Genomic DNA, 26619 nt, shown 5'->3' on the forward strand with positions numbered 1-26619 from the left:
CCCTGCTACCACAGAGTGTCACTGTGCCCCCAGGGGAAAGGACTGCCGGGTGCCCAGTGTCGCATTGCTGTGGCCAAACAACACTTGGAGCTACGTATGAGGTGTTACTCAGTGACGTGGCTGGCTACACGTCTTAGAGTTACCACAGATGCCATTTCTAGCTACAAAAAGGATGTCCTTTCAAAACACAGCATTGTTCTGTAAATTCAAGGTTATCTAATCCCCATCCATTGTTCTAATAAGAACTGACAGGACAGCACTGGAGAGGAGTCTGAATTGTGCTCCCGTCATCTTAACTCTGTAATTAGCAGGCTCCAAATCACCACGGATACTGCTCTCGGACTCCTGGTGTGAGGAACCACAGGCCCTGCTGTGCCCTCCCTCCCCACCCTAGTCTCCAAGGCCAGGAGTTCCCCTAGCTCGCGTGCACACTTCCACGGCTCCCTGAGGAAACACTGCTCTCCCGGCAGCTAACCCTAACCTTTGGGATAACTAGTTCCCAGCAAGCACCAGCGCTCACACGGATCTGCCTTGAGTAGGATCCCCTCAGCTTAGCCTCCTGTTACCTCGTTGGGATGGGCACTTCTGTCAGGCCAGAGAGGAGCACGGCCGGGGAGAGCCTCACGAAAGCGACGATGGGCCGGTCCAGAGTGTCCACCTCACCAACCAGGACATTGGAGGCCTCTGCCCCTGCGGGAATCTTTTTCATGAAATGGAGGTCCGCCTAAAAAGGCAAAAGAACCTTCTGATGGTTTGGGAGCCGTCGTCTTCAATGCCAGTCACCCTCTCACGGCTCTACTTCATGTGTCATTCAAGGTTAGAAACGCCCCTCGCTGTTTTAGTTGATCTCTACAAAAACCCTGAGTGGAGGTCACGCAGATCCCATCGGTCCCACCATTTAAAAACAAAACAAACAAACCAACCCAAGCAACTAAGACCCAGGGCGGGAACCTCAACTAGAAATGTAAATTAAATACATGTAAATTAGCGTGTGTCCACATGTGTCCACACATGCAGCAGCACACGTGTGGCCAGAGAACACCGTGTGAATCAGTACTCTCCCTGCTTTGTGAGGGTTTCAGTGCAACAGTTCTGGCCTCCATCCCATCAATCTCCTCAGAGAGGAGATGCCACAGAGGCTTTGAGTCACGTGTTTCCTTTCTAATGCCTGACTGCTTCATTGGATGCACGAGTCACAGCCCCCAAGAAGAGTCTGGAACGTTAGGGGCGTCAGGATGCAGACGCACAATGCCGCCTGGACAACCTGAAGATTAGGAGGAACTGCAGGGCGTCAGAGACCCTGAGGAGCAGCCTCGCCCAGGCCACGTGCATGTTATACGGAGGGAGAAGACGAGGGTGATGGGTGCTCTTTGCACAGAAGCAGCGCCGGACTGGGGTCGTGGGAGGCCACCTCCCCACGTCTCCTCACCTTGCTTAGATCCACAGGGCTGTGCTCACAGTTCACACCATTCTTCACTTCAAGGTTGGTAGCTGGAGCAGACTGAGGAGACACGGTTTGCCCTGGTGGGAGAAAGTCAAACAGACTCTACTAGGAATGTGCTCTTTCCCCTCTGATACAGCCCGTCCCTCATAGCAGTTTATGACCTCTGGAGGCCGAGGACTCTGCAACAGGGAGCGGGGTCTCTCCACCCTGTCCCCACACGCTTAGCAGTGAGCAGGAGGCTTGGCTACGCCCACATCTTCCTCAACAGTCAAGGCCTCTTCCTTCTCTACGGCGACAGTGACCTTTAGCCAGAAGTGCACAGGGACCTGTACGGACCGCTTCTCAGAAACAGGTTCCCAGGACAGGTCTGCACTCTCTAACTTAGTAAATACAGAGACTAGAAGACAATACAGACAAGGCCCGGCCCAGCCATGCGAGGAAGCAATTAGCAGCTGAAGAGTTTGCAACCCACCTGCTCCTGGGCTCAGGCTTTGGCTTAAGTAAACTCCTGGAGATCCCATAATAAAGGGAAGGACAGTCCCGTTATTGTCTTTATTAACCTGAGACGTGAAGGGCTTTAATAGATTGTCCGGACCATGTACTCCGCAGGTAGAAGAACCAAAACCTGACTACGCTACAGGATTCTGTTCTAAGCCAAGACGTTTAGTTGAAAAAGACTGCAGTTGGCTTCTCTGGCCCCAGATCAGCATCAGTGTGGACACTGGGCATTCTCCTCAAAGCTGCTCCCTTTCTGACAGCACAAGGGGGAGACAATGCCAGTCCCCAGCCACCCTGCTTACTACCCCTCAAAGAGACTGAGTATCTGAGCCGCACGGCCTCCACCCTCTAGCAGGTCAGCATCTCTGGCTAATCCCGGAATGTCTCACCAACAAAACGGACAGCAAGCCCCCACACGTCCTCACCATCTCTGTCCATGGAATGCGGGTCAGACTGCTTCTTGCCGACCTCGGCAAAGGAGCGGACGATGGGGATGAGGTTGTTCCTCTTCTTCTCGTTTTGATGGTGGTGCTTCTTCAGCAAGGCTTCCCGCACCTTAACCCGCACGCTGTCGCTCAGGTCCCGGAGCAGCTCCTGCTGGTCCAGGATCAGGTCTAGAAAGCAGAGATTCCAATCAACACTCAAACCTGGAGTTCGGGAACCCAGAGGACCCGCATCAGGTGGCTGGGGAAGGAGCATCAGTCGCCGGGGGCAAGTTGCTCCGTAATCACAATCGCCATGGTGATTTCAGCCTCCTGCCTGGAGGAGCATCTCTAAGCATCTTCCCTCATCCACTTAGCAACGGAAACACAGCTTGCATTTAGGGATGGGCTACCGCTGTGCTGTCTAGGCTGCGCGTGAACTCCCTGATGACCCTCCTGCAAAAGTGGGGCTAACACAGACTGGAGAGATGGCCCCGTGGTGAAGAGCACTAGATGCTCTTAGAGAGGACCTGGGTTCGATTCCCAACACCCACATGGGTTTCTCAAATGGTTTTCACGATCATCAACCCCAGTTGTAGGACACTCAACCCCCTCTTATGGGTACTGAGGGCACCAGGAAGGTAATATACACACTCACGTGCAAACAAAGTAGTCACACATTAAAATAAATCGGAAAAGAATTAAGGTCAGACTTAGATGGTGACAAATGCTGTTAGCTTAGCTCATCTCGCTGCTTTGGGAAACAAAGTCTTCTAGGCATTTAATAAGTGCCCACAGTGGTACTTTTATGATAATTTTTAAATTCTATTTTAAATATATTTATTTTTAGCTTTTATTTATGTTGTGTGTCTGCCACGTGCGCGGGTGTCCATACAGACTGGAAAAGCGTATCAGATCTCCTGGAGCTGGAGTTACAAGTGGCCGGGAGCCATAAGCAGTGGGCCCTGGGAACCAAACTTGGGTCCTCTGAAAGAGCAGTAAGTACTCTGCACTCCCAAATCAGACCATTCCTTCTCGCCTGCTAAACTGAGGAGCAAGGGTTCACACCGGGCCTGGCTGACTCAGAGACCCAAGATTACACAAAGGTTCACACCGGGCCTGGCTGACTCAGAGACCCGAGATTACACAAGGGTTCACACTGGGCCTGGCTGACTCAGAGACCCGAGATTACACAAGGGTTCACACAGGGCCTGGCTGACTCAGAGACCCACAATTACACTCTTTCTCTATCGTCTCTTCCTCTAAGAACTCAGCATGGATGGAATCATCCGGGATGTTGCACTAGGAGCCCCAGTGGCTATTTGAAAGTGGAACCTATAAGAAAAATTAAATTGGGGCTCGACAGTGGGCTCAGTAGTTAAGAGTACAAGCTGTTCTTCCTTACAGAGGACCCAGGTTCAATTCTCAGCACCCACATGACAACTCAACTGTCTGTGACTGGTTCCAGGGGACCCAGTGTCCGCTCTGACCTCTCTGGGCAGCACATGTGGTTCAAAATTATGCATGCATGCAGTCGAACACATGCATTCACAATGAAATGATTTTTAAAATGTATCATTTATATTAATTATCTGCTCCCCCAGGACAATCACCAGCATGGAAACTATGAAGCCCAGTGGTTTGGGTGGGCATGGGAGGCCCTCACTTGGCACTGTCAGCAGGACTCTAGATAAATGTCTAGAGTTTCAGGCCCTATATTTTATTGCTAGTTCCATTCTTGACCCATCTACCCTGGAATTACACCTCACTGTGTACACAGCCCCTGACCTACAGAGAGGTTCAATGTCAAGGTCGCCATGCCCACCTGGAAGGCTGTTACTGAATGCCTGAGCACCTGGTTTGAACATCTGGTTTTTCTCTATTTCCCAGGTGCTGCGGTTCCAGGTGTGAACAGGCCTCCCCGGACCACACTCCTGCACATTTCACCTTTATTTTGGTTGATTTCTTCCCTCATACAATCATGCTTCAGAATCCTTCATCCCCCACCCCCACCCCCAGGCCCCTCTACTAGTTTTATCTTTTCTTTTCCCTCTTAAAATTCCCCAAAGAAAAGAAAATCCTCAGTCAAAAAGCACCTCCCCGATGCTGGAAGCTGGAAGGACCAAGGAGAAATGTTCCCGCTGTGGGCCTTTGAGGAACACAGCCCAAACTAAAACTCGTTTCAGATTTCTGACTTTCAAACTTACCATTTGATTGGTCCACTGATTTTATTTTGAGACAAGATCTTGCTATTACCCCAGGCTAATCTTGAACCTGATCTACCTGCCTTAACCTCTGAGTGCTGGGCGCCGGCCTCCACGTTCAAGGAGCCGTGTCCCAGCCGTCCTAGGCTAACACAGGTTTGGTGGCTGTTGTCTGATTTTTAAATTATATATATATATATATATATATATATATATATATATAACACTGTAGTTGTGTTGTCTGATTTTTGTGTCACCGCTGAGCACTGCAGACCCTTGGTCTCCAAGGACAACACTTTTCTTTCACCTGACCTATGTCCCCCCAAGCCAGCCTCAGACAGGAGGAGTCCCTATCCCCACTGTTGACTGCAATAGCCTCAACCATCTTTAGAAGACCTAGAGGCACATTACAGATCTGTCTCCCAAGTGTCATGGCAGCTCCAGTTACCTACAGACACCGCCATCTGGGTGGGCTGCACACGTAGAGCTTAGCGAGTACAAAACAAGCCCATCCTCTTCCCACCCACCCGACCTGCTCGCTCCTATGATGTGGCTGGAAGCCAGACTCCTGCACTCTTCCTTTATGCCTAAAAACAGTCTGTCAGATTCTTACCATCAATTCTACCTCCTGAGCTGCACTGGCAACTGTGCCCTTCTGCGGGCAGCGTCTCACCCTGTCCATTCCCAAGGCCTCTGTCTTTCTTACAGCTAATTTGATGAGGCACCACCCCGCCAAGGCTTGGCCGAGGTTTGCTTGGCGGCCACAGGGCACTAACTCCCAGGGATTCCTCTACCGGGAACCCAGCACACGCTCTCTCAGGAATCCGCAGGCACTTAGACATGCAGTTAAAGTCAGTGAAAGACAGCTGTGACCCTTTTGGAACAGTCCAAGAACAGAGCTGTGTGAGGAGACGTCTGGGTGCTCGTGAAAAAACTCCAAGAAGCCAAGTCTTGTGACCTCAGTTTCTTCAAAACCACAGTGTGGGAATGTGCCAGGTGTGACAGACGGCACTGAGTTCACTCCGGGTCACTGAGTATGCCTGGCTATTGTTGTTTGTCTATGTGTCTCCATGGAAAAACGCTTTCACTGTGCAGAGGCTTGCCCGCCACGTGCAGCTCACCCTTGTGATTGATTACACACTGGACTCGTGTGACGCCCCTTAACCCTTAGCATATAAATCTAACCCTTAGCATGAATTCTCTGATGCTCATTTATGGCTTCCGCTCTCCCAGGTTCCGCTGCCTCTGGGGCAGTGAACAGCACCCTGACACAGAACTCACTTTTTTCTTTAATTCCACTTTCCCCACAGTTGGTGGGACACCCAGGCACCACCTTTCAAAGGAGTAGACAGAGACTTCCGTCAGTACTGACCTCAGTCTCCAGGTCCCCAAGATCCTTGGAGAGGCAGAATCACTTAGACATGTGTGTTCTTTATTGCTGCTCCCTAAACACGGTAACTTAATATCTGTTCATGTCAGAAGACTCCATCAGACCGGCCACCCAGCACTCCAGGCTCAAGTGTGGAGTGCTGTGACTCATTTCCTGAACCTCTCTTCTAGAGGACGGGTTTTGAGCTTTTAAATCTTTAATTTTTAAAAGGTATTGCATTATTACTATGACCGTGTGTGTGTGTGTGTGTGTGTGTGTGTGTGTGTGCGTGTGCACGTGTGAGAGTGCAAGTGTGAGCATTGTGTGAGTGTGTGAGAGCGCAAGAGTGTGTGTGAGAGCGTGTGTATGCGCTCGCAGAGGTCAGAGGACGACTTCCAGAAGCCAGTCCTCTGTCACAGGCTCCTGGGATGGCACCGAGGTCGCCTGCCCAGCTGGCTCAGCACACACTTTTACCCACGCAGGCCCTTTAGTTTTCTTCCTTCCTGGCTTCAATGTTGTTCTGTTTTGCTTGGGATAAAGTATCACTATAGTTCAGACCTCAGACCTGACATTCTGCTCTCCAGCTTCCCAACATCAGGTTACAGGTGTGTGCCAGACTGCCCGGCTCTCACACTTCCGGGTTTGCGCCCAGCCATCGTCTGCCTAGCACCTGAGATCTCCTCCATGCTGCTTGTGCGCATGTCTAGGAGGACATCGTCCGCCCCGCAGCTAAGAGCTCCTTTATGCTGCTTATGCGCATGTCCAGGAGTTTGCCCATACCTGAGATCTCCTCTATGCTGCTTGTGCGCATGTCTAGGAGGACATCGTCTGCCCCGCAGCTAAGAGCTCCTTTATGCTGCTTATGCGCATGTCCAGGAGTTTGCCCATACCTGAGATCTCCTCTATGCTGCTTGCGCGCATGTCCAGGAGGACGGAGCCGTTGATGAGGCAGCTCCTCAGCTCAAACAGGCTGTGCAGAGAAAGTGTGGCCACGTAAGGCTTGCTCCAGCGCTCTCCCCCATCCTCCACGTCCTCTTCAAACTTCAGCCACCTGCGAACGTTGCCAGGGATGAGACGCCAGAGACAGACAGAGGACTTCCACTGTCACACTGAACGCTAACACCTGGCCTGATGTTCAGACACATTAGTGAGTGGAAAAGAAACTGTGGAGCACAGCAAATCTAATCCTGTTTTTCACTTAAAGACAAACTTAAAATTACAAACACATATGTGCCTGAGACCCAAATATAGCCCTTGTTTTATCCTTGGGACGGCAGGATTAAAGGTACCTGTCATTTTCTTTTGCTTATATTTTTAATTTTTTAATATTTATTTTTATTTTATGTGCATTGGTGTTTTGTCTGCATGTATCTGTATGAAGGTGTCAAACTACGGAGTTACAGACAGTTGTGAGTCATGTGGGCACTGGGCATCGAACCTGGGTCCTCTGAAATACAGTTAGTGCTCCAAACCACTGAGCCATCGCTCCGGCCCCTTAAAAATCTTTAGTTTTTACGTTGTCTATAATGAGCATAATTCTTAAAACTCTAATCTATATTTGGACACACTGACAAAGCACATTCATAAAATAACATTTTTATCAGTGCTTTGTGTGACTTTAGAAACCCACAAAGACAGGAACACGGAAGACTGCCAACTGATCTGCTCAACTCTCTGCGGTGGAATATGTCCACAGCAGTGCATTCGCTGGCACTGCACCACGGAGACCTGGAGCAGGGTTTACCGGTCACCATGGCACCCAAGAAGAAGCAGGCAGGCAGGAGTCTGCCCGAAGGACCCTCACCTGGCCGTTTCCTTCCATTCGGCTTCCTCCCCCTCTTTCATACAGATCTCGTCCAGCTCTGTGAACAGCTCATGAGGAACGTGCTCCTCATCTTCCTCAGTGCCAAGAATGAACTGCACGCGCTGAGACGGGGTGTCTAGGAAACCAACCAGAGAGAGAAAGGTCCGCGTGTGTACCAGCCTCCAAATCAGAACAAAATAGCGCCCTGCCTACCAGCTTGGGGATCTGGAAGGTGTCTATCTAGGACACAGGTTTAAAAGTTCCCCCAACTCCGAAAAAAAGAACAAAAAAAAAAAAAAAAAGTTCCTTAGTTCTCTTCGGTGGAAGCATCTCCACAAGAGAGCAGAGCTGTCAACTAAGACCACTTGCAGACGTCCCATGAGAACCTAGAAACCAGGGCTGGAGAGAAGGCTCAGGGGTTAAGAGCACTGGCTGTTCTCTTAGAGACCTGGATTCAGTCCCAAGCATCCACATGGCGGCTCACCACTGCCTGTAACTCCAGTCCCAGTATCTGGTGCCCTCTTCTGGCCTCCAAGGGCACTGGGCATGCGCATGGCACACAAACAAGCGTGTAGGCAAAATACCTGAGCACAGTAGGTTTTGCTTTGTTTTTAGTTTCCTAGAGATCCGAAAAATTTCAATAAAAAGAAACAGCTAATTCTCCAGCAAAGGAATTCTGACAGTGTTGGTTGGGGTGCTGAAATGTAAATTCTCAGGAAGGCATTTTTATTCCTTAGAAGCATTCCTTCCTCTAGGAAACCCCGTACAAGGACTTTAAATGGCTGTGCTCCTCCTGCACTGCCCACGCCCCCCTCACCTCTCCCTAGTGCACTACCCCCCACCTCTCTCCAGGGCATTACCGTGGGCGGAGGCTTCCAAGCCCTCCTCACCCTGGCTGGCTCCTTTGCTCCGCCCTCCTCGTCTCCGGTGCTTCTGGCCATGAGTTCGGTGGTGACGATGGCTCTGCCTCCCCAGTGGCATTCGAACCCCCACATACAGAGTTCTATGACCTGGATGGAAGCAGAAGTCTCAGAGAATCCTTTCACAAAAGGAGTCTGCATAATTAAGAGCAAAAAGATCACCGGTGTTTGTACTGGTCACTTCTGGCATGATTAAACTTCATAGACACACACACGCGCACACACACGCACACACACACACCCAGGACTTGTGTCTTCCTCTGTCCTGCACTTGGCTGAACCCTCACAAGATATTGTGACAATCGAATTGAACAATGTGTGCTTCATTATTCGTACTGCCTATGAGAGAGTGCATGATGGCTGGAAAGAGTGGGGAGGCTGAGGGAGCACGTGACTGGTGACCGGCAGAACAGGTCCTACATTAGGGCGTGGGAAGCCGCCCACCTTTAGAGGGAGTCCTTAGGTCCAACCTACACCCATTCCTCCCCCTGAGCCAGCCTGGCTTCTCACAGCGCTGGGAAGACAGGGGCCCTCATGTAGTAACTTGACTCTTCCTTTGAGGAGGGAGCATCTCCTCCACTCCCTACCCCATGAGCTAGCCTCACTCTCCCTTCCACTAAGGCTGACTTTGAGAAGCTGTCCCACTGACAAGCTGCCGGCCCCCATTTCCCCCTCTCCTTCCTTCTTCATCAGGAACCCTAAGCATACATTTTTTTTCCAACCTGCTTTTAATAAGGTTTCGACCTCATCTCTAGACCACCACCCAGCAGAGGTCGTGGAAGAGAAAAGTTATTAGGATGTGGGGGAAGTTCTTTTGGGGCGAGCTCGATCTTTGTCAGCAGTTCAGTCCCACAGCAAACACAAAATACAACTCAGAGGCTGCAGACCAGGCCTCTAGGAAGGCAGACACCACACACACTCACACACACACTCACACACACACACCACATACACACCAAACACACTACACACACACAACACACACAACACACATACACACCACACGCACACACCACACACACACCACACACACACACCCACACACACACACACCCACACACACACCCACACACACACACACACACACCCCCACACACACACACACACACACACACACACACACACACACACACACACACACACACACACACACACACACACACACACACACACACACACACACACACACACACACACACACACACACACACACACACACACACACTCACACACATACACACACACCACACACACACACACACACACACACATGCACACACACACACACCACACATACACACACACACACACACACATACACACCTACACACACACACACACACACACACACCACACATACACACACATACACACACACACACCACACACATATACACCACACCACACATACCACACACATACACACACACACACACTCACACACCACACACACACCACGCACACACACACATGCAAACACCACGCAGCTGTAGTTCAATCCTGAAGAGACTGCCAGGCTCGCCAAATGGCCTGAGGCGAGGCCAGGGAAGCAGCAAGCAGGAGCCTCACAGCTCTTTTCAGGCGAGCTTCTCTCAATGGTGCTGTTACCACAAGTTGAGCTCAACAATGCCATGTAAGGTGAACCAATACATGCGTGTCTTTAGTGAAGGACAGTGAGACGGAGCAAACCAAACCAATGCTCAGTGCTCATCCCCCACTGTGGGGTCACATTTATACTCCTTCATCACAGGGCTTTTCACGTGTTTGCTGTGTCCAAACATCCTTTCTCCCGTGTGCCCAGCAAAGCAGTGTTTGACGTAACTGACTTTCCAAAGAAACTATTAGTTTCACCTTCAAGGAACCATGACCTCTCTCCCTCCCTTTCCTCACCACACTCCTGTCCCATGGCCTTGGACTGTGGCTTCTGTCCCTGCCCCCTACTAAAGCAGTGCCCTGTAAGGACATCAGACATCTACTCTCCCCATCTCTGTCATAGCCCATGTCTCAGCTCCACAGACTCTGTGGAGGGCCCAGCACCTGTCAGGGCCCCTCTTCCTTGGTGTTCAGAGCTCCATTAGCTCTTGTAAGACTGCGTCTGACAGCAGCCTTCAGATGCCTGACAACCCCCATCGGGAGGTTGACCTCCAACCCTTGTTCTCTTCTGTTTTCAGTGGTACCCGTTCTTTGGATTTCAAGCTCAGTTCCACAGTTTGCATGACTCCCCGAACACCTGGTTTTGGGTCTTTTTATGTATCCCAGCTTGGTCTCCTTCCGTCTGTGATTACACAGCTACAAATCTCTACCTACAGCACCGGTCCCAACGTTTCTGACACTATCATCCTGTAATATAAGTCATGTTGGGATGACCACCAACCATTAAACAAACAAACAAACAAACAAACCCCATTATTTTTGTTGCTCCTTCATAACTGTAATCTCACAACTGTTAGGAATTGTAATGAAAATATCTGTGTTTTCCAGTGGCCTTAGGTGACCACTGTGAAAGGGTCGGTTACCCCCACAAGGAGGTAGAGACCCACAGGCTGAGAACCACTGATTTATAGTGATTAACATGCCCAAAACCAAATTTAGGATCCTGTAAAGCCGGGTTCCCTGCAGGTCTAGCGTCCCACCCAGAGTCCTAACACATGGCTGCCATAGAGGATGAAGAAGGTCGGCTAGACCCTGGAGGTCAGTCTGGGTGTCTGAGTGAGAGTGAGGCTTGCCTAGGCTAAAAACAGAAACTGCAATGGGGCTCCACATTTACGTTCATGGCACTGTCACTGGGTAAGTCCCTCGGTGGCTGCAGGGACAGCTAAGCAGCGAGAGGTTCTTGCTCTTGCAGGGGACCTGGGTCTGCTTCCTGGCACCTTCACCATGGCTCACAACTCCAGTTCTAGAGGAGCTAATGAACTGTGCTGGGCCTGTGGAATTGCACACGCAGTGCACTGATACACCCAGACACAAAATAAAAATAAATACATCTTTTTAAAAAAATCTCTGGGGGGTGGGGATTTAGGCCGCGGGTAAGGCGGTTGCCCAAGAAGGGCAAGGCCCAGGGTTCGGGCCTCAACACAAAAAAAAAAAAAAAAAAGAAAGAAAGAAAGAAAGAAAGAAAGAAAGAAAGAAAGAAAAGAAAGAAAAAAAAAAGCTCTGGCTTAGCCAGGCAATGGTGGCAAGTGCCTTTCATCTCAGCACTCGGGAGGCAGAGGCAGGCGGATCTCTTTGAGTAGAAGGCCATCCTGGTCTACAGAGTGAGTTCAGGACAGTGAGGACTACACAGAGAAACCCTGTCTCAAAAAAAAAAAAAAAAAGAATCACCAAAACAAACCCCCCAAGCAAACAAAAGCCACCTCAGATGTGGGATCTCAGAGTTACCTCCGATCCCGCCTCTACCCTTCTGCCCCTTTCGTTCTGGATGTCGAGCCTTACTCTGCTCCCACTCTGACGAAGCAGGTCTCCTTTTTAACAAATTTAACACCTCAAAGTAATATTGCAGGTCACAGCCCAGGCCGTGGCTCATTCCTTTGAACTTCAGACTCCGACACTCAGCTCTTAGCCCCTTCTCGGGATCTTCCTTCCTTTATGACAAGTTCACGTATTCAACATGAAAAGGAACCCAGGTAGTCAGCTCAAAAGAGCTCAAAGAATGGCCCTGCACAGAACATTCTGGAGCACAGGGTAGCCCTGCAGGCTGGCACAGCACATTCTGGAATACAGGGTAGCCCTGCATGCTGGCACAGAACATTCTGGAGCACAGGGAAGCCCTGCAGGCTGGCACAGCACATTCTGGAGCACAGGGTAGCCCTGCATGCTGGCACAGAACTTCTGGAGCACAGGGTAGCCCTGCATGCTGGCACAGAACATTCTGGAGCAGGGTAGCCCTGCATGCTGGCACAGAACTTCTGGAGCACAGGGTAGCCCTGCATGCTGGCACAGAACATTCTGGAGCACAGGGTAGCCCTGCATGCTGGCACAGAACATTCTGGAGCACAGGGAAGCCCTGCAGGCTGGCACAGAACTTCTGGAGAGCCATCTATCTTCACCAGCCCCAGAGTAGCTGCTTTTAGCTCCATGCACCTTTCATAGCTGCTGTGCCCACAGCACCGGCACCCCACCCTGTCTCTACCTGAGTCAGGCCACTAGCTCTTCCCCAAATGTGTCGGGGCTTTTGCCACATGCACTCACCCAAAATTCAGTGAGAATTCCCCTGCCTCCTCAGCACTGTTTCTGATTTCCCCGAAGACTTGTGTGGTCGCCTTCCTCCAAGCACTCAGAGCTTAGCGAAAGCTGTCCCTACACACTTACTCTCGGCCTGGCTTACAGCGAGCAATTGCCTTACACACTACTGTGCACCTGTGCACCCCTCACAGTCCTGGCGTTGACTCTCCTCCAGCACCCATAGGTCACCAAGCACATTGTCTTCCTCCCACCCCCACACCCCTGCCCAGAGCTGAGCACTGACCCCAGGACCTCGCACTTGCTCTGGAGTGCTCCAGGGCAAGCAAGTGCTCTACCATGGAGCTAAATCTCCAGGCCCCACCCCCTGCCTGCACTGTCCTATACAGAGTCAGTGCTCCACAACCATTCAGAATGGAACATCTCCCAGTGCCTCCCCAGGTTAGCACCCCTGAGACCTCCTCAGGGTGTACGATCTGACCTAAGGGAGCCTCAAACCTGAAATGGGCCACAAAAGGACTCTTTGAGTGAAGCAATGGTTTTAGGATGAAGTGCTTGCCAGAGCAAGGGAGGAGGAGGTCTAGCTGACTGGTGGAGCAGCTTCCTCTGCATTTGAAACCCTCCATCTTGGAGCGACAACCAGTAGGCCACAGGATGAGAGAAAAGCAAGAAGCAACATGGATGTTGGAGAGAAGTGACACCTTTCATCCCCAGGGAAAAAGAGCTCAGGAAGTGAACTACGGGAGCCCCAGAAACTGACCTTGCACAGGATCTCTCTCTCTCTCACACACACACACACACACACACACACACACACACACACACACACCATACACGCAAGCATAAAAACGTTGTAAGAGTTGCTGAGAGAAACTCATAGACAGACTGAGCGGCCTGGAAAAGGCCCAGATCACCTGAGCTACCTGAGACACAGAGCAGGTGAGGGCGGACCCCAGAAGTCAGACATTCTGAGGAGAGTCGTCAAGCCATCAGCTTCCTTCACTAGTCATGAGTTAGCTTCCTTCTTCCTTCCTTCCTTCCTTCCTTCCTCCCTCCCTCCCTCTCTCTCTCTCTCTTTCTTTCTAAAGGGACAAAATTTATTCCTTTCCCAAATGTTACAGTAAATCCGGGTGGAAGAATGCTTTTAGCATTTAGAAAAGAAAGTACAAATCTGGGGATTGGCCATTAAAAGTTATTTACAACAATGGAGGGGGGAGCAAGTTGATTCGAGTTACAGACCTCCCTCCTGCCTGAAGCCTAACTCTTGCTTACAAGTCAGAGACACGGTTGACTTCACAAGCTGGGGGTTTGGACTTGAGTAAGACATTTACAGGAACCCAGACGGGGCAATGTCCTCCCCAGCCCAGGTGCCACCAGGCACAGCACAAGAGACTGAGAATCTAACAGGGGGAAGGCTGGACACTAGGGGTTTACGCCCCCACTTCTGGCTCAGGGGGTTGGGAAGCAGGATAAGCAAAACGAACTCGGAAAAGAATTGGAACGGCCACAAGCTTCTAAGACTGCGTCCACATCCTCCACAGCGTGCCCCACCGCCCAATGCGGTCAGGAACTTTGGGGCTACGATAACGTTTGTCTAGCTCTCCTTTTCTTTGTAAAATAGGAGCAGCAATGACGAGAAGACTAGCTGAGACCTGTCAGCACGTGTGGAGGCTGGGAGTGTGCTCTCTGGTGGAAGTACATGCCTCCCCTCCCCCATCCCAAGACTGTGCACGCATCAGAGAACACTTCGGACGGCAAATCCCTGAATGTAGAAAAAGAAACAGCGGAAGTGGCCGTCTGCTAAGATGTAGGATTCCAGACTGTCTTAGTCAGGGAGGCTACGGCCGAGATACAACACCAGGACCGAAAGCAGCTCGGGGAGGGAAAGGTTCTCTTTGCTCAGGCACCCACCTCACAGTCCTTCAAAGGAACGGAGGCAGGGGAACTTAGAGGCGGGGCTGGTGCGGAGCCATGGAGGAGGGCCGCTCACTCTCATGTGCTCTGGGACTTGCTCCATTTACTTTCTCTTAGGATCCACAACACTTGCCCCAGGGGTGGCGCTGCCCACAGTGGGCTGGTCCCGCCCGCATCAGTCACCAGGCCACAAAATGCCATACAGACTGGTCTACCGGCCACCTATGGTGGCATTTTCTCAGCCAAGATTCCTTCTCCCCAGATGACGCTACCTCGTGTCCAGCTGGCTTAAAGCTAGTCAGCGCAGATCTCTGGCGTTATCAGTGCGCCCTGTGGAGTACGAGTCAACTGAATATCACCCGTTACTGGTAATATTCCACCATAATATACCAGTGAAATCCCCATAACACCTCTCCGAAATCACCCATGGTGGCATCGGCAGTAGAATGGCGTCACCTGATTGTACCAGGTTCCGTCCCAATAGTTAGAATAAGCACAAAGTCTTCAGCAAAGACAGACATAATGAAAACTAAAAGATATTCTTTCAAGTACAACTGATTATAGACTGAAGAGCTAGTGTGGGGCGGGGGGCTACAACAGGAAAGGAAGAATTAGGGAGCACTAGAAGGAGTCTCCTGAGGAGAGGGGGCATCAGAGGAGGGGGCCTTCAGGACAGGGGGCCATGCATGCTTGCTAAGGTGGGATGAGCACGCTGCTTCCACAGAGAAAAGACAGCCATGGGGCCAGAGCCAGGTCGGGAGAGAGGAGGGAGGAGGGCAGAATAGCTACAGATCTGCAGGAGCAGCTCCCGATGGATTCACGAGCTGTGAAAAGCAATAGTCATCTCCTAGATAACCAGCCAATCAGCCTCTGCAATGGTGACTGGACTCTTGTGACATTCGGTGTATCTGCATAGAGCTGGACTTAGGTAAAGGGCAGAAGGTCACTCAGACCTTTGCTAGAATCGTCTCAACCGCGAGCTTCATCTTTTCCAAGTAGTTTGGCTATGACTTGCTTCTCTGCACGTGTTCTGAGCACCCCCAGTGCACCCACTCTGTAATTGCATCTATGTTCTCAAAAGAAAGCACTAGAACCCGTTATCAGGCCTCATCTCCCTGACCCACTGGGAGACCACAGTAAAGCAAGGAGGGCCGCGGACGCCCCAACTCTTGTCCCGATGTCGTAAATCTAGGTTCTAATTAAAGCTCTAGGTCCTAGAAAAGGTCCAGACCTGGCCATTCTTGGTGCCAACACAATGCTTGAGTTGTTCGAATCTCCACAGTGCTGCAGAAGGGACCACAGGGGCTCTGTATGTTACTGAGCACATAACATACAACCTGCCTCACAAGGCAGGGGCGGAGGGGCACATAACGAGAAAGACATCCTTGAGATGCCTTTGCTGGCTCTGTAGGAAGGAAGGGAAAGCTTCCGTCTTAGAGGAGACACCTCTCCCTGCCTTTTGAAAGCACCAGGAAGACATGTACACAATGAAACCCAGTTCATTGTGGAGCTGGGCTGGAGCTGAGAGGGACCAAATAGCTGTCACAAAATTGCCTATCAGTGTCTGAGAGAGGAACTCGGAGGCAGGGACTTAGGTTTTCTGAGTAAAATTAGCAGAATAGACAGCAAACAGACACCAGGAAATAAAGTCCAAGGTGCTGGCTGGATTCTGGCAGTCTGGGCACCCCACCAGACTAACTCCATCATCACCTCGCTGGTCATTCATCCAACCAGACAGGCACCCACTTCCCAGCCCTCCAGCCCAGCCGACACCGTTCCCTCCTGTCCAGCCTCTCATTCCTTTCTCAATGTCCGACCTGGTCTGCTGAGGCTGTCAGCATACTAATAAAGCACCTGGTTTAGTAAAATTTGCAAGAAAGATGTTGATGTTTTTAAAACTAAGAATATAGAACACACACACATACATACACACACCGCATACACGCACAGCACACATATACATCCACACACCACATACACACACACCACACACACACATATACACCACACACACACACACACACCACACACTACACACACACTACACACACCCACCACACACACCACATACACACACACACCACATACACACACACACACACACACACACACACACACACACACATATACACCACACACACACACACCCACCACACACACACACACACACACATACATTCACACACACCACACACACACACACACACACACACACACACATACACACACACACTGGATCTTTGGAGCAGCAGAGAAAGCACAGGCATGAGTCCCCCACAGACAGACGAGGGGCCTGTGGTACACACTGCCCTGCGTGTTGTTTACCAAGCCCTCGCTCGCTCGCACGCAGCTCGTTAGTGAGCATTAAGGGATGCTCGGCTCCCCTGGGCTTACAGGGTGACTCCGAGTCAGTAAGCACAGGGGAAGTCTTGCGTGTGGAACACACACAAGGCTCTTTAACGTTATAAGTATGACCGAGTGGGTCCTGCCTTGGTTAAGGGTGTATTAGAATGCATTAAGCTGACGTCAGGAGCCATAAATCTAGTACTTAATCAGGAATAATGGTCTGCCAGAAGAAATGGGAGAAGCCATTCCTCTGACTAAGCGAGTGCCCTGTGGCCCACGGGGGCTGAGGGAACCCACCCACTGAGGCGCACTACGCGTTGGCTATCGCTCTGGGGTCATCTCGGGGAAGCTCTCTCACATCGTTCTTGACTCTTCTGTTTAATACTCTTGCAGAGGGAATCAGCCCGTTCAGAAAGACCCACATTTACCGTCACCAACGTCTCTGAGGACGGTGTGAGGGAAGGTGGGTAAGAAGACATGGGGTTTCTCAGCAGCTCACCTCAGTGTGAGTCTGGGTGGGACCCATAGCATACCCAACCCTCAGAAGACTCCAGTCCCTCGCCTCTCTGGCTCTGACATTTCAGGACTGTGCTAACAGAAGAGATTCAAGTTTTCAAAAAGATCTGGTCATAAAAGGCCATTTCCCAGCACGGTGTCCTGCAGCAATGTGTCATCCTCCAGCTTTCTCTTCCAGCAGAGTAGAGCATGAACCAGAAAGGGATGACATCATCTGGAGCCGCTGCTCCCAACGGCTCCTCAGCTGACCTTGACGGGCGAGACCTGGCCTTCAGAATCCAAGAGAGCTCATGGGAGTTCGCTACGCTATTCCCAAGTACACGGAAATATTCTACATGTTCCCTTCTCAGTGGGGGACTAAGGTCCACAGGGTAACAGCCAGAGGACCACGGAGCTGCTAGCAATGCGTCACAGAGAATGTCTTCGGGATGCAGCAGGCCACGGGGGCAGGGCGGTGAGGTTAGATCTGCCCGCTTTGCAGTACAGCAGGGTGAAGAGAGGAGATTGCTTGAATCTCCCCTGCCATCCAGTCAGTTCCCACGGCTACGGGAGGATAGCAACACCCAACACTGGCACATGCCTGAGGTACTGTGAGGGCCAAAGTTAGGGCTTAAGTTTAAATTACTATGCCTGAGAGATCTATAAGACAAGAATGCCTCCACCCTGTTAGCCCGGTAGCACAAAGACAATTTCCTCAAATGCTGGGGTTGTTGTTCACGTGGGATAACAAGTCGTGCATTTGTTTGCTTCTGTAAACAAGCTTGCTCGTCCCAACCACACCAGACGTGCTTGATCACGTGTTGGAGGGCAGTACGTAGGCAGGAGGCACCTCACAATGTGTGTTTGCCTCTGACTGGATGTAGGTGGGAAATGTGCAGCCTTGTGGGTTTTGCCTTTGTAAGCCCCTGGCTAATGTACTTCTGTGCCTTGCTCTGAGAATCTGGGTGTGGGCCTGGTGCGTGTCCATTGTTCTGGACAGTATTTAATAAAGTTGGCCTCAAGTTTCCCTCAAAATTGTGGCAGTGTCTTCTCACCCGGTGGGGTTAACAGACTACAGAGGAACAGGAGCCTGACTCGCAGAGGCCTTCCACCACCAGCAGCCCACCCCTACCCCTCAGCCGCCACCCCTCACACCCTCCTGCTCCCACTTTCTCCATCCCTTCATCCATCTGGTGACTTACAGAACACGGCCTTGATCTTCCTAACACCACTGACCAGCACACCACACACCGCCCGCCGCCCTCCACCCACACGCCACCCATGCACATCTCCACGGAACAGACCCAGAGGCTGAGTCAGCCTCCCTGCTTTCTTTGGTTGCCCATTCAGAGGCTCCGTTTTCCCTGGGGCCTGGGCCAGTTTGATGCAAAACCCATGGTGGGAACAGGCAGTACAGAGAGAACACATCATCGCACGTGCACGCCGTCTGAGCATCGGAAAGTGGCATCAAAGTAGGGGAAGCCCAGCTGCCTCTCACACAGGGAGAGAAAGCTGCACTGAATATTCCAGGATAATGGAATGTCATCACTAATGAGGAACCATGATGAGGAATCCAACCAGCCCCTTCCCCCAGCTCCCAGGATAAAGGAATACAGGACAGCATACAACAGTCCAATGAGAAGGGGGGGGGGAGCCAGGGAACAAGGATGGCCCCTCCCCCTTCCATCTCACTGGCAACAAGGATGGCCCCTCCCCTTCCGTCTCACTGGGGTTTTATATAATCTTGTACTGTGAACTCTCGGAGTCTTTTCTGGCCTACTTCTGTATTCCATTTGCTTGCTTAGATTTCTTTTTTTAAATAAGGTAGAAATGGGCATAGTTAGAAATTGTGGTTAAAAAAATTACAGCCAAACTGAACTTTTAAATTACTGATATTTTATTTGCTTTTAAATTTGTGTAGATACATTTCTGCACGGTTATAAAAAAAAAAATCGGCGAGCTAAATGAGTATTTCACATCCTCAAAGAAATGGTTATTATTAAAATTTATGTTGCGCTTCCAAGTCTCTGAGCACTGTCTCGGGCCTCTGATAAACCGTTTGGATGGATGGGGTTCATATCTCTCCTTTTTTTTTTTAAGACAAGGGAACAAGAGGCTAAGGAAGTTAATTGTTTTTCCCCCACAGGGTCTGACAGCCAGAAAGAAAGAGTCGGGACGTGAACATGGTCTCTTAAGGGCAAGGCGGGCCTGATCTTCCCAAGCCAGACAGCCCTGGTTTCGCTGGACTTACCTTCCAACTCTTCTTTCTCATAGTGAATGTTGAGAATCGTGCTGGTCCCACCCTGATCCACCACAGCTTCCTCATCTGGTCTCTGTTTAAAAACAGATATGCAAATAAATAGTCACAAAAAATACAAATATTCATTCATTCAAATACTTCGAACCACAGTGTATACCAAGGTGCTCCGAGATACCTAGAGGTGGCTTATGTATATTCTTAGTTGGAACCACACAATAGCCTTGAGATGCAAATATGCCACCGGCTATTCTCTTACCCATTTTGTGAGTAGCCAAGACCCAGAGCACATTAAATAACTATACCCAAGGTCATGGACGAACTGGGAGAAAATAAGACTGAGCAGCTCTGTCCTTTCAGCCAACCCCAGCTACACACCTGCACAGCCACTTGCAATTTGGCGAATCCTAGCAGGCACTTGCCCTGAGTGGTGACTGCCCATCATGTCCAAACTAACCTAGCCTCCAATTTTATATCCTAATGGCATACTGAAACTCCAGATAGGAATGATATGTATACACACATACACACACACACCACACATATACACACACACCACACATATACACATACATCCATCCACACACATACACACATACATACACACCACACATCCATATATACACACACATACACACATGCACACATACACACACATACACACATTCATACCACACACACCACACATACACACACACCACACATATACACATACATCCATGCACACACATACACACATACACATACATCCATGCACACACATACACACACACCACACATATACACATACATCCATGCACACACATACACATATACACATACATCCATGCACACACATACACACACACCACACATCCATACATACACACACACACACACATGCACACACACACACACACACACACACACACACACACACACACACCACACATATACACACACACCCCACACACCACATACACACATACACACCATACACCACACATATCACACATACACACGTACCACACACGTCACACATATACACATACCACACATGTCACACATACACACACACCACACATACACACACACACACACACACACCACACACACATACACACACACACACACATACACACATACACACACACCACACATACACACATACACACATACACACATATATACACATACATGCACACACATACACATGTACACACACATACATGCACACACATACACACGTACACACACATACATGCACACACATACACACATACACAATTCATGCATACACATGTGCACACATACACACACATACATGCACACACACACGTACACACACATGTACACACACACATGCACGCACACACGCACACGCACACACGTATTGGGGATGTGGAGAGATGGCTGAGTGATAGAGACTGTGTATACTCTTGCAGAGGACTCAAGTTCAGTTTGCAGCCTGTAACTCCAGCTCCAGAAGATCTGAGGCCCTCTCATGCAGGCATGCATACCCACACACAGATCCCTAATTCAAAAACACAAACAACAAAAAACAACCCGGGAGTGGTATTCCATGCTTTTAATCTCAGCACTCAGGAAGCAGAAGCTAGCCTGGTCTACACGGCAAGCTCTGGGTCAGTCAGTGCTGCATAGTAAGGCCCTGCCACAAAATTAAAAGAAAACAAAAGAGTATAGCCCTGTACCTAGCACAGAAATGTCCATATAATGTGTGCTTAGCAAGTCTTTTTAAGCAGTGGCTGTGATTTCAGACACCTTCCCACCTCACAGGGCACCGACTTACCCAGCCAAAGCACATTCCCTGGTAACCTGGTGTAGCTGTCCTTTCCTGGTGCGCGGCTCTGGCCAGCTCCTGTGCCCAGGGAGATGGGCACATCCTCACCTCCGCGCGGCCTGCACTTACTGTCAGGTCCTCACCCTCCCTCCTGGTATGGCTCAGATGCCCAACTCGCTCTCTCAAGACACTTCGCCTGCTCCTCTATGACACAAGCTGAAGACAGGCAGTCGGTCCACAGTGAGAAGTATTTTTAACGAGGCGAAGTTAAATAAATTTTTTAAAGAAATAGAATGTCAAATGTCAGTTAGAGTAATTAATTTGATAATTCACTTTCATAGATATTTAAAAATACGTATTTTACTACAATGAAAAATATTCCCAGGATAGAATATCAAGTTTCAAAAGCAAAGTGGAAAAAAAAAAACAAAAAACCCTGTGACTTGCTACACTTTGTTGGAGAAATGGAGATGGGATATAAATGCTTGGCTATACTTTACAAGAAAGGGGTCTAGAGAGATGGCTCAGTGGTTGATTCGATTCCCAGCATCCACATGGTGGCTCACAACCATCTGTAAATCCAGTCAGGGACTGTAACGCCATCTTCTGACCTCCACAGGCACTGCATGCACATGGTGCACAGACATACATGCAGGCAAAACTCCCTTACACATTAGCAAAAACATAAATAAAAATTATAAAAAGAAAAAACAAGTTACAAGAGCCTGTTTTTTAAAAGCTACTTACAGGGGAGAGAGATAATAAGACAGACTCAGGGACAGCGGGCAGACTTCTTTGACTATCTTACTTTATAAGTCTTTTATAGACAATCCGATCAGGGCTGGAGAGATGGCTCAGTGGTTAAGAGTGTACAGCTCTTCCAGAGAACCCAAGTTCAGGTCCCAGCACCCACCTTAGATGGCTTAAAACCACAGTAAGTCCAGCTCCAGGGGGCCAGCACCCTCTACTGGCCCCACGGGAGTCCCCCCCCCACACACACACACAGAGAGAGAGAGAGAGAGAGAGAGAGAGAGAGAGACAGGGAGACACAGAGAGACACAGAGACACAGAGAGAGACAGAGAGACAGGGAGACAGAGAGACAAAGAGAGACAGAGACACAGAGAGACAGAGAGACAGAGAGAGACAGAGAGGGAGACAGAGAGACACACACACATAAATTAAATCTTTTGTTATAAGGAATTCTCAAAATAAAAAACGGAACAGAGGCAGATGTGAGACTGGTCGTGTGCCGACTTCAGAAGAATCTATTCTGAGCAGCACTGCACGGGAGCAGGCCGGGGAGGGCTCCAGTTCAGTTCCCGGTGAAGCGTACCACAGAGGGGAAATCAGGACAAAGCGTCCAGCCATCCTTAGCGGCGTCCCCAGTCGGAACAACGGAGAGAGAACATCACAAACTGTTCTTTCATTTTTGGTTTTCGAGAAGTCACACCCTGAAGCTCAGGCTGGTCTAGAACTCGCTCTGCCGCCCAGGCTGGCCTCTCAGTGTGTGAGGATTAGCGTGAGTGGTCAGGTCTAGCCTTTACTCGCACTGTTGGTTGTAGCCGTGGTGTTGGGCATCTGAGGGCACCGCGTGCTACAACAGTGTCGAGAATGGGAAACAACAGAGCTCTCGGGGCTACCTGGGAAGGGCAAATGTTTGCAGTCATGGTGGAAGGGCTTCTTCGAAACACACATTTTTTTTTTTTTTTTTTTTTTTTTTTTTTTTTTCCGAGCTGGGGACCGAACTCAGGGCCTTGCTTCCTAGGCAAGCGCTCTACCACTGAGCTAAATCCCAACCCACTAAACACATTCTTATTCCGTAATAGACTGTTTGGTATTTACCACTACAACTGAAACTTAAATCCACACGAAATCCTGAACGTAGATGTTCACGGAAGTTCTGCTCCTAACTGCTGAATACTTAAAAGCCACCGAGATGTCCCTCTAGAAGAACACACAAACTGTAATCTCAGAACTCAGGAAGCTGAGGCAGGAGGATCACTAGTTCTAGGGAAGTTCTTTTAAGAAAAAGAAAAAGAGAAAAGAAGAGAAGAATAGTCTATGTACTGGATAATCCCAGTCCTCTGACATTCAGGAAAAGACAAAACTATGGAGACTTAAAAACGAAGAGTCCTCCCGAGGGTCTGGGGCAGGGGCTTAAAGTCAAGCACGGAGGATTTTAGGGCAGGGTACACCACTGAGACCCCGCCCTAACGTAAGCTATGAGAGCTGCTCATAGGGGACGACGACCATAATGGAGGGCGGGGAGGGGCTGCAAGAGAATGTCCTGTCCCTTCTGGATTATACTGTGAAAATAAAGCTCTGTATTACAAAGTCTCTAGAAATCAGAATGAACAAGGCGTGTGGACATGTGAGAGGCAAATGTGGATGCTGACAGGACACGCAGTGGGAGAGCCTGTCCCCTTTACATGCCGTGCTGGCGTGGCAGAGGCCTCTACAACACAGTTTAGAGACAGACACACTGAAGTCTTTTCGGACAGAATTCTTATTGTGATCAGAGATGAAGCAGACAGACAGCTGTGAGTTCAAGGCCAGCCTGGGCCATACAGTGAGTAGTGGCTGGCCAAGAAGTCTACACAGGAAGACCCTGGAGAGGGGCAGGGAGGAGGAGGGGAAGGAAAGCCTGGTTTGACCTATGCAGTATTACTTCATAACACTCAGAGTCCTCAGGCACCCCCATCCCTCCCGCAGCCCCGCGGTGTTGCGATTTGATGAACAGTTTTCACCATTTCTGCTTCCGGCTCCTCTGCACAGAGTTCTACAGAACCATCTTCTGCTCCTTTTCCCTTGTGCTGTACTGGAGGTCGAACCTAGGGCCTTGCACATTAAGCGAGTTACACCACAGTTTTTTTTAACGTGTACTTTTATGTGTGTGTAGGGTGTTTTGCCTACATGTCTGTGCACCACGTGCGTGCCTGATATTGGGGGAGGCCGGAAGAGGGCATTAGATCCCCTGGAACCGGAGATGAGACGGTTGTGAGCAGCCTTTTGGGTGAGCCAGGGTCCGCTACAAGTGCAGCCAGCAGAGCTCTCAACCAATGAGCCATCTCTCCACCCGACAAGGAACCATTTTTAAGTGAAAACCAAAACCAAAACAAAACAAACCAAACACCTGCTCTGCTCACCTTTCTGTCCATGAGTTCCTTTCTTCTTGCTTTCCTTTTTAAGCCAGGATCTCAGTATGTAGCCCTGACTGGCCTGGAATTCAGAAATCCACCTGCCTCTGCTTTGCTTAAACACATGTACCTGGCGTAGGCCATGAGCGCCTAACAGCTGGAAGCATGTATTTGTCTTTCTTGAGCATCTCCTACAGCCCAGCACAGTCGCCTACACTGTGAGCAGCATGCACCCCTGTTAGCAGTGTGCACCCATTAGCTCTGTGCACTTCTGTGAGCACTGTGTACCCCTGTAAGCTATGTGCATCCCTGTAAGCCATGTACACCCCTGTAAGCCATGTGCACCCCTGTAAGCACTGTGCACCCCTGTAAGCTATGTGTATCCCTGTAAGCTGTGTGCACCCCTGTAAGCTATATGCATCCCTGTAAGCCATGTACACCCCTGTAAGCCATGTGCACCCCCGTAAGCCGTGTGCACCCCTGTGAGCTCCATGGAGAGCAGAGGGAAACGGGGGAGACACGATGGTCTGTGTGCTCACTGCAGACGCCCAGTCATTGATACGGGATGACTCATTATGCAAATACCTCTCCTTGCTGTACATCTGAGATGTTCCCCAACTTTCAAGCACATGCCGAGTTCGTTTGAAATTGTTAAACTGGAAAGGAAGCCTCAGACCACTCGGTTGGTTCATGCTTGCAGCAGGTGCCGCAAAGGATGGCTACGCCTGCCTCTACCACCATCACTGCTCACAGGAAGCAAGATTGACCAACGTGGAGTCCGTGACCTTCTAGGATACCGATGAACGGGCACCACCAGAGCGGGAGACGGCTGTATGTGCATTTGGTGGTGTGGGGCAGTTCATAGCTTTCCCCAGATTCTCAGAGGAGCTCATGGCTCAGGAGAGAGTAGGGACGGGAGCAAGGGAGAGAGAGCAGTGAATTAGAGAGAAATCGTCCTTACAAATGCGCCTCTTCCCATACTCCCTCCCGTGACTCATTGATGATGCTGCCTGTTAAACATGAATTGGAGGGTCCCAGGGACTAGATAAAAAGAACGGAGGTGTTAATTCACATTGAGGCACTGAAATCGCACGGCTGGAGGCAGCTCAGCTGCTAGGAGCACTGGGTGTTCTTGTAGAGGGCCAAGGTGCAGTTCTGAGCACTCACATCAGACAGCTCACGACCACCCATAAACTCCAGCTCCAGGGGACTGACGCTCTCTCCTGGTGTTCACAGACACTGGAACGCACACGCACACGCACACGCACATGCACACACACGTGTACACACACGCGCACACAAGCGTACACACACTCGCACACACAAAGACACACACGCATGCATACACACACACACGCATACACACACGTGTACACACACGCGCACACACACGCACGCACACACAAAGACACACACACACACACACACATAAATAAAAATGGAAGTGAACCTTTTTCATTAAATCACTGGCATCGCACGGCAGGTATTGAGAGATAAACCGCTGTTATAAACCTTAAAAGATGGTCTTCTTCAGGGAAGACCCTGCCAACTAGTTATCCAATACCAAGTGCCCTGGCAGTACTCACATACAAGTAACCTGTGGGCTAAGCAGGTTGTAAGTATATATTTAGGAGTGTGTGTGTGTGTGTGTGTGTGTGTGTGTGCATGCATGTGTGCATGTGTATCTCTGTGTCTGTGTCTGTGCATGTATGTGTGCAGGCATGTGTGTGCACATGTGTGTGGTATGTGTGTATGCGCATGTATGTGGTATATGTGTGCATATGTGTACCTGTGTGTCTGTCTGTATATATTTGTATGTTCCCATATATGTACATGCATGTGTACACAT

The 26619-nt window shown here is 50.0% G+C and overlaps 1 protein-coding gene across 2 annotated transcripts in view; it reads right to left on the bottom strand.

Moving 5' to 3' along the window:
• Positions 1-26619, bottom strand: part of Slc4a8 (solute carrier family 4 member 8) — a 70882-nt gene that overhangs the window by 33059 nt on the left and 11204 nt on the right. For both annotated transcript variants that reach the window (XM_032885164.1, XM_032885161.1), the window contains exons 2-8: positions 19847-19928; positions 8602-8751; positions 7742-7877; positions 6828-6988; positions 2368-2556; positions 1430-1521; positions 567-724 (exon numbers count right to left, since the gene is read on the bottom strand). In XM_032885164.1, the coding sequence (XP_032741055.1) occupies positions 567-724; positions 1430-1521; positions 2368-2556; positions 6828-6988; positions 7742-7877; positions 8602-8751; positions 19847-19928 (968 nt within the window). The remainder of the gene's footprint in view (positions 1-566; positions 725-1429; positions 1522-2367; positions 2557-6827; positions 6989-7741; positions 7878-8601; positions 8752-19846; positions 19929-26619) is intronic.

Source organism: Rattus rattus, chromosome 1, assembly GCF_011064425.1.
Source record: "Rattus rattus isolate New Zealand chromosome 1, Rrattus_CSIRO_v1, whole genome shotgun sequence".
Classification (NCBI taxonomy): domain Eukaryota; kingdom Metazoa; phylum Chordata; class Mammalia; order Rodentia; family Muridae; genus Rattus; species Rattus rattus.